Raw genomic sequence first — 8,218 nt, 5'->3', positions numbered from 1 at the left:
GTTCCGTTCCGTTCCGTTCCGTTCCGTTCCGTTCCGTTCCGTTCCGTGCCGTTCCGTTCCGTTCCGTGCCGTTCCGTTCCGTTCCGTTCCGTTCCGTTCCGTTGCCATTTTTGCCAATGCCAAAATAAAAATGCCACTTTTTACATTACATTATTCAAATTAAGCCCTACCGGGGTTTTTACACCGTTTCTTATTCATGTGCCTTAAGGTACAAAAGGTATAATGAAAAGGTTGTGTATAATTAATAGGTATAAAAGGGGTTCTTTTTGACAGCATTCCTTAAATAAGGTGAACTGCGCCGCGTTTTATTCACCTCTTTGTATCGGAATCCTAATTTCTCTCAAATAGGTTACAAAGAGGCGTGGCCTTTTTTATAAAATAGTCCTAAATTTCTAAGCAAATCCTTAATTTATTCTATTTTTATAATATCAAGTGAAGGGACGAACAAGTCGTGCGCCTGATGGTAAGCTACACGCCTGTTCATAACAGTTTCAGTACCACTCAGAGCTTTACATCGTAAAGATCTGAGGGGCACTGCCCCTGGCCCGTCACCCTTGAGACATAAGCTGACAAGTCCTATGTGCTTGTAATTTCACCAGCACCCTTACCCTTCAAACTTCAAACCGGAGCCACAGTAATGCTGACATTACTGCTTGGCGGCAGAAATTATCAATCCATCAGAAATCATATAAAGAAATTAATTTGGTTTTTTATATGTATATGGATTTTTAGTAAGCTGAAAATCAACTTGACATAAAGGTTCAAACTTGCGTGGTCAATACATCGAATACATCTCTAAACATAAAGTTGGTCGAAATGTTTCGCAAAACAAACTTAGTAACTAGTTCATCCAGTGTATGCCTCATGCATAGAATTTTACCATGCCCGCGTCATCCCATTCGAACATATAAAGTAATTGTGTGTAGCAAGAAGAGATGTCTTTATAGTAGAAACGTAGATAATTATTGTTGTTCTTAATTAAATGAAATAAAATAAAGTAAAAGAAGATCCACGAATTATTGCGACTCATATCTATAGAGGAGAATGGCGGATAAAACGGAATCCTGGGGGAATTGGCATTAATGTCATGCAGATTGGACAAGCTATTGATGACTACCCGTATTTATCTGTCCTACAGAAAGTTGCTATCCAATTGTAAAGACCGGTAACTGTGCCGTACGACGAAAGTTTGCCAATGAGACTTTCGTGCCAAACCGTAGACTTATCGAGAGACACGGTGAGAACTTTGCAGTGATTTTCAACGGTTTCGCTCCATAGAAGCATAAACGAATAAGCTTCAATAGACCGGCCACCGAGCTACTAGAGCTGTTTACGTGGTCTGCCAGGAGTTGAATGTGTGTTATTTAACACACATTCAACAAAGAATCAAGGAGATCGCAATAATATGATAGTTCCCATGGTCAGCACAATTTTAAGTATTGGCGGCATATTAGCAGTCTTCCATAATTTTAACAATTTGATTTTGGCTATGCCGCGGTCAATGGTGCTTGTTCTTCGCAGCAAAGGTTGTATAGTTATCGCACTTTGACACCTTCTTGAAGTTCACTTCAACAAAAGTGCCATAGAGAATATACACGAATATTTAATGTATACTTGCTATAGGCGAACCGGCTCAATTCCGGGAAATCTCGGGAGCATATCGTATATAAGATACGCTACAGGAAATAGTGGCAGTTCAGTTATTCAGAATCCCCCAATGGCTTTTATCGACAGTCATGCTACTGGAAACTATACAGAGAATCTAGATCATACTTACAAAATGAACATTTTGTTCCATGTAGGAGCATTTGTTTTAGACACGCTGTGTGTATGTAAGCTTTCGTTTGTTACTTCGACGACGCAGTAACTTTCATTGGTCGATAGTCCTTTAGCTCCGTATACGACGATTGTCAGCTGTCCTACATCGTGAAAGTCACCCCAAACACGTCTCCACATCTGTCAATAGATAACATGATGATATTACTGTGAAAATAGTAAATACATTATTTTTTGTAGTATAAGGAATAAAGATCCTTCATTCTTCTTAGGATCCCTAAACTTTATTGAGAGCTAATTTGAATTAGTACTCAATAAACTTTCATTGAGGTTCAATGATGCGTTGTTTAGTGTACGAATCGCGGTAAATTAGATTTTTTGTTTGTTATCAAATGTAGGTATTTTTCCAACTTTTTGGCCTGATCAGCAGTTTTCAACTGACAAACCTTATTCAAATGGTCAGACTATTTGTGATAGTGGATGCGATGTATCTCAAGGGATTTAGCTTTGGGTAAAGTACAGTTTTGTACGTATAAGAGGTTTTCAGGAGACTGCGTTTTCATATGCTAAAGCGCGAATTAAATCGAGTTTAAGTATTAGTTTTGTAATGTTAGCATTAACAAATTTAGCCTTTATTGCCTCGGCAGTTCAGGTGTCTTAAATTCTGAAGTGCAATATTAGGAGTCTGTTTGGAGTACATTGGTCGGCACTACAGTTGGTGAGTTTGCATAACGTTGCTAACGTTAATAATTAAAAAATTAACGGCGTGAAGGTAGAATATCATAAAGCATTAACTAGATTTAGAACTAAACCCGCCATTTCTACATGAGATGGCAGAGGAGGGGCTGTAGAGTTGTGTGTGGAGGTATAATAGAAATCATAATAGAAATCATAGGAACACATTGGTTAAGATCGAGGGGATCGAGGGGATTATGAGGTTGAGGACCTATTTGGACAATGATAATATGTTCTACGAAAAAGAATGGACTTAGAAAATGTATAGGAGAAGAAATGAATTGTTATGTTAGTCAGGAATGTCGCAAAATTAATTTACATTATTATATACATCATTAATTTACATCATCGTGGTGACACCAAATTTAGTATTTTTATATGTTTAAATGATGTCTGTGACACTTATTCATTACGAATCTATGAAATCATTCGCTATAAGAGAATTTTACTAACTCTAAAACTTACATATGAACGCTCAGCGGCCTGAATTTGTCGTTGTAGTTCCTGATATTCGTTGAAATCTCCAAAAGTGTTTACTAAAGAGGTGCCAGTTATTGTAAGTAAGAAAAATATCTGGAAATTCGACGTTCCATCCTCCAAGTTTATTCGCATTTTGTGTGTCTTCTCTTTCTTTATTTCTAATAAGTCTATAAGAGTTCTGAAATCAGGTTTAAAAATCAATTAAACTATAAAATTGTATCCCTGAAACTATTGATGATGATCGGAATGGGAAACTCAGTGACTGGCAGCTAACATACATAAAGTATTTTCACATTCCTATGGCTATAGGAATGCGGAAATTTTAGGGCATTTTAGGGCACCTTGCCACCATATTGAAATTTAAAAATACGATAAACAACATTTACGTATATTTGTAATAGTTACTCACTTGCCAAGCAACGTATTTTTCTCCCACAATGCAATATGCAGGAGATATTCGTCGTACACGTTCATATTGAATAGTTCTTGGAAAGTGGCTGTGGAGGCATTAGTCCTTGTTGTTTTTGATTTTCGCTTTTCCGTTCCTAATCTGAGAAATTAATTAAATTATGTTTTTTAATTAGCCCTAGATTTCAGTTTTAAAAGTGCAATCATCAGCTAGTAGGCATTACATTTTCGAGTAGGTTTTAAGAGGCATAGAGTAAAATAACTGTATTAGTCTTCCTTTGTTTCGTTTCTTGAATAAATAAGGACACCCAACAGGAACTGGGCTTTATATTCTCGGTTATGGACTATCTGGTTTTAAGGGACATATGTAGAGAAGAACTTGTTGTGAAAGAGTCCGTCCAGGGAAGTACTGCTACCTTACCTATTTCTGCCGCCAAGCAATAATGTTAGCATTACTGCGTTCCGGTTTTGAAGGGTAAGGATGCTGGTGAAATTACAGGCACTTGTCATCTTATATCTCAGGGTGACGAGCGCAGTGGCGGCGGCCCTTAGATTTTTGCGATTTAATGCTCTGAGTGGCACTGCAACCGTTATGGACAGGCGTGTAGCATACCATCAGGCGCACAACTCATTCGTTCCGTCACTTGATATTATACAATAAAAAGAGTAAAATAACTATATTATTCTTCCTTTGTTTCGTTTCTTGAATAAATGTCATACTCCGGTACGATTTGTAACACAACGAAACCACCAATGGTCTAAGTTGTAACGTTTTGCAGCAAACTAAGTTACCTTTCCTCTTCTGGATTTAAATATTTCATGACGTCGTTGTAATAGAAAGTAAGCGGCATTATACAGGATTATCTCGTAAATAATGGGCTATATTTAAGAAAGTGACAGGCTAGATCACTGCGTGAACTTCTTTAGTACATAATATTGTTGAGAAATCATAAGAACAATAGGCTTTTCACGTATTATGTGAGGTCACTGAGTTCGAGATAATATAGGCGGCGTTGAACCTGAAAGAACCTGTATGCCGCATTAAATGTTTTTTTTTGTTAAATGTCACTTACTAAGAAAAGTGGCTTTTAACTTGAGTAGTCACTCAAAGTCTATTATTTATGGAACGTAGTTAATATTTTGTGAAACAAACACTAACCTGAAACGACAACAAACAATGCGCGATTTTTCTTCGTTAGCTGGTTCATTTTCAATTTCTCTTGCGTCGATCAATGCTATGGTTACAGACGCTGTCTTTTGTTTTCTTTTAATTGAACTTTTCGGGGAATTAGTCAATACCAGCTATGTAAAGGAATAAAAAAGAATTATAAAGACGCAAGTTTTAAATATACTACTACTAATAATACTAATAGTAACCAAGCACAACAAAGCACACAACATGTAGCAACAAATCGGTAACAATTTTTATCAGAATTAATGTCTGAATGCTTAACTTCTTTATTATTGTCTGTGGTCACATAAAACATTATCTATCACGAGTAATATATTATGTATTATAAAAACAAGTTAAGTAAGTTATCGACATATTTTAAATAAAAGGCAAAAATAAAACTTTGGCATTACCAAATTTAACAGTTTACAATTGAGAGAATGAAACAGGATCAAAATTTGAACTGTAAATAAAATGGATCTTTATCAACTTGAAATGTAAATAATAGGGACCTTTTCAACTTTTTCGTTTTTTAAAACTTTTTCGTTCCTTCGGGACTCCTTCGAATTTTTAGCGGCAGCTAATCGAGATCCAATTCTATCTCGCAATGACATTTTTGGAGGTGGTGACGGTGGTACAGGAAACTCTCCGTCTGTTTTATCTATGTGTAGTTCATTTAGGCTGAAATTGGTGTATAAATAAAATTTAAGTGGATTAAACAAAATAAAATCTGTATAGCTCTAAGATATAGATACAGAATGAATGTTGTAAGGCTAAAGTGGGGCATCGAAGTATTAAGTACAATGAAAGTAAATACTACCCGTACATTGTACCTACAAGAACTTAAGAAAAGACGCACGCGAAAACTTATAAGTTCAAATCACGAACAAGCGGCGGACTGACGATAAATGACGTACATCCAGGGAAGTAAAGGTGATTGCGCTTAACATGGAAGTCAAAGGCTATATTTTATAATGAACGTATTTGGTCATAAAGTCGTATATTAGGCAAAACAAGGTTGATGGTCAGAAGCGCGATGTACGTATAAACAAACTGGCTGTGTCACTCGAGTGAGCGGTCGTGATATGGAGTTGGACGCTTGTGAGTACTTATGCTTGGGCGCTCTAAGTGGGGTTAACACGCTATAAACGTATATTATATGTCATTGAAATATAGGTACTTGTTGAATATGAACCATAAGCGAATTAAAGGTACAAAAAATGTGTATAGTTCAAAAGTAATACACGTATGATGCAGGCGGCTACAATGTTAAAACTTGTACGTTAAAAATGACAATTTGTATAGATTTAACTGATTTCCTATAATAAATAAAAGAGTTATTAACAGAGGGTTTCCTTTTTAGCATGCCAGTTAAGCGTTTAATATAATAATAAGAAATGTTTTTTCTGAAGAATTTATAATGTTGGCATGCTGTATTCACTGCGTATTGATTAGATAAAACGGTAAATTACAGAACTAAATCTGCTTATTCAATTGATGTCGTTGTTTTAGAAACAAGTGACATAATGATTAGACTCTACTGGTTCTTACATTAATTTTGTGCAATAAAGGTGTAGATACTTACGAATCAGTACTAACTTTAAAATCCGAATCAAAAAAAGGTAGCGGAGAAAGATAATCATTATCACTTTCAAATTGAGCATCAAAAATACTTGCTTCATCCTCAATGACCTCTTCGATGGCCACGCTTTCTTTAATATGTTCAATAACGATATCGTGCTTCTCAAAACATTTTTCCATTTCGATATTTAGTTCTCCTTTCTGTAGTTCTTTTATTTCTCCGAAATCACTGTTGGTCGAAAATCTTTTTTCACTCGAAGCACTGTTAATTGAATGTCTATTTTCTTTAAAACTGTATTCATCACTAAGTGTAGCTATAGAATCAACTGATCTCGATTTGTCAAGTTTCCTCTGCATTTCCATGTATTTATTTTGTATTCTTTCATGTAATTTGGCTAGCGGGCCTTTTTTTAGACTATCGCTGTCACTTTTTTTATGTTCTTCCATTTTTTTTTAGTTTTAGTCTACAAACGTGTACAACACGTTGTTATTTAACTGTGCATTGGCCTTCTATGCTTATTACTGTATTGGCTTGGCACTTGGGGTATCTAATCTCAGTATTGATATTTTCGCGGTTGGTTATCATTGAGTATTGGATATCTAATCTTTAGAATATTGTTATCAGACTAGTTCATAGAATATGATTTGATTTTTGATATTGACAAAGTGATTTGAAGGCTTGTCATTTTGTTGGCGTTTTCGAACTATAAGCCAAAAGCTTTTGAAGAGAACGGGCCGCGACTTGGCAAATAATGTTATAATAGAAATAATTAATTACCTCTTATTACGTATTAATTACTAAGGCTCATCTCACACTGGCGCAGAGTCGAAGCGTCGCGACGCGTCATGTTTTTCGCCCATAGCACATTCATCTCTATTTTCCCATTATTAAGGTACAAATTTGTGTTTTGTAAATGTGGAATCGAGTGTCGACGCCGCATCACTTGGGCGCCGTGAGGCGGCAGACGCCAACCACACTGTGATCCCGGCGCACTAATGCGAGTGTCGTCGCGCGTCGTCAGGCGGTGTACTTAAAAAAAAAGGACGCGACGCGATGCTTCGACTCTGCGCCAGTGTGAGTTGAGCCTAAGTGAGTTTTAAACGTAAGCCAAAATAGAGCCCGAGTGCATTAATATATTTGTCTTTTCAGCTACTGAGCCGAACACTTAATGAAGTAACACGAACAAAATTGTAATTAACTTTTGCGGTATTTACTTGCAATAAAATAGTATATCCCCATGTCCTTCATCATTTATAATATCTATGAAAATGCAGTATCTATTGCGATGAATCCCGAAATGGTCCATATCGACCCCCAAGGGACCACTTTAACCTGAAAAGGGTCCATATCAGCGAAAAAAATAATTGGGGCGTGTGAGATGAACTCCACGCGAGTGAAATCCATTTAGGCAGGTCGTTAGAAAAATGTTGGCTTTCCATGAAATAAATAATTAACACAAATATCTTATTTTTTATAACAGCCAATGACGGGATGAACAAGGCGTGCGCCTGGTCATAAGCGACACGCCTATTCGTGATTGTGATGTGCCTGTACTTTCACCAGTACTTTTACATTTATCTTTCAAAACGGGAACGCAGTAATGCTTATATTACTGCTTGAGGGCAGAAATAGGTAAGGTGGCAGTACTTCCCTGGACGGTCCTTTCACAAGAAGCTCTACTACTATTAGTAGTATAATCTACTACGCGTAGTACTAAAATATATATTATAGTCTTTATGTATTCCTAAGCTTATCTATCTACATTGAAACAGTTGTCAAATACACATTTGAAGTTAATGAATTTGAAAAAAATCAAAATTACAAAGTCTGGGGGTCTACTGAAACAGAAAAAAATTATAGGTGGTCTACGAGACAAAAAAAGTTTGTGTAACTGACAAAAAAAGTAACAATTGATCTAGTGTTTGTCATAATTGGTGTACAACGTACGATTTTTGGTTCTAAACAAATAAAGATAGGTAGTTTACATGATATAATATACACTCATATCCTACGATTACGTCTGGAATGAATCATGTTGATTACGATAATAAATAGGGAAAAAACTA

The 8,218-nt window shown here is 36.1% G+C and overlaps 1 protein-coding gene across 1 annotated transcript in view; it reads right to left on the bottom strand.

Moving 5' to 3' along the window:
• Nucleotides 1-6,508, bottom strand: part of LOC113234042 (multiple C2 and transmembrane domain-containing protein-like) — a 12,231-nt gene extending 5,723 nt beyond the window's left edge. Inside the window, exons 1-6 of the mRNA XM_026469266.1 lie at nucleotides 6,156-6,508; nucleotides 5,083-5,251; nucleotides 4,559-4,701; nucleotides 3,401-3,541; nucleotides 2,977-3,169; nucleotides 1,778-1,956 (exon numbers count right to left, since the gene is read on the bottom strand). Coding sequence (XP_026325051.1) covers nucleotides 1,778-1,956; nucleotides 2,977-3,169; nucleotides 3,401-3,541; nucleotides 4,559-4,701; nucleotides 5,083-5,251; nucleotides 6,156-6,508 — 1,178 coding nt within the window. The remainder of the gene's footprint in view (nucleotides 1-1,777; nucleotides 1,957-2,976; nucleotides 3,170-3,400; nucleotides 3,542-4,558; nucleotides 4,702-5,082; nucleotides 5,252-6,155) is intronic.
• Nucleotides 6,509-8,218: the final 1,710 nt, after the last annotated feature.

Source organism: Hyposmocoma kahamanoa, unplaced genomic scaffold, assembly GCF_003589595.1.
Source record: "Hyposmocoma kahamanoa isolate Upper Pololo Valley unplaced genomic scaffold, ASM358959v1 81, whole genome shotgun sequence".
In the NCBI taxonomy this organism is placed as follows: domain Eukaryota; kingdom Metazoa; phylum Arthropoda; class Insecta; order Lepidoptera; family Cosmopterigidae; genus Hyposmocoma; species Hyposmocoma kahamanoa.
This window is presented reverse-complemented; position numbering and strand designations above follow the sequence as displayed.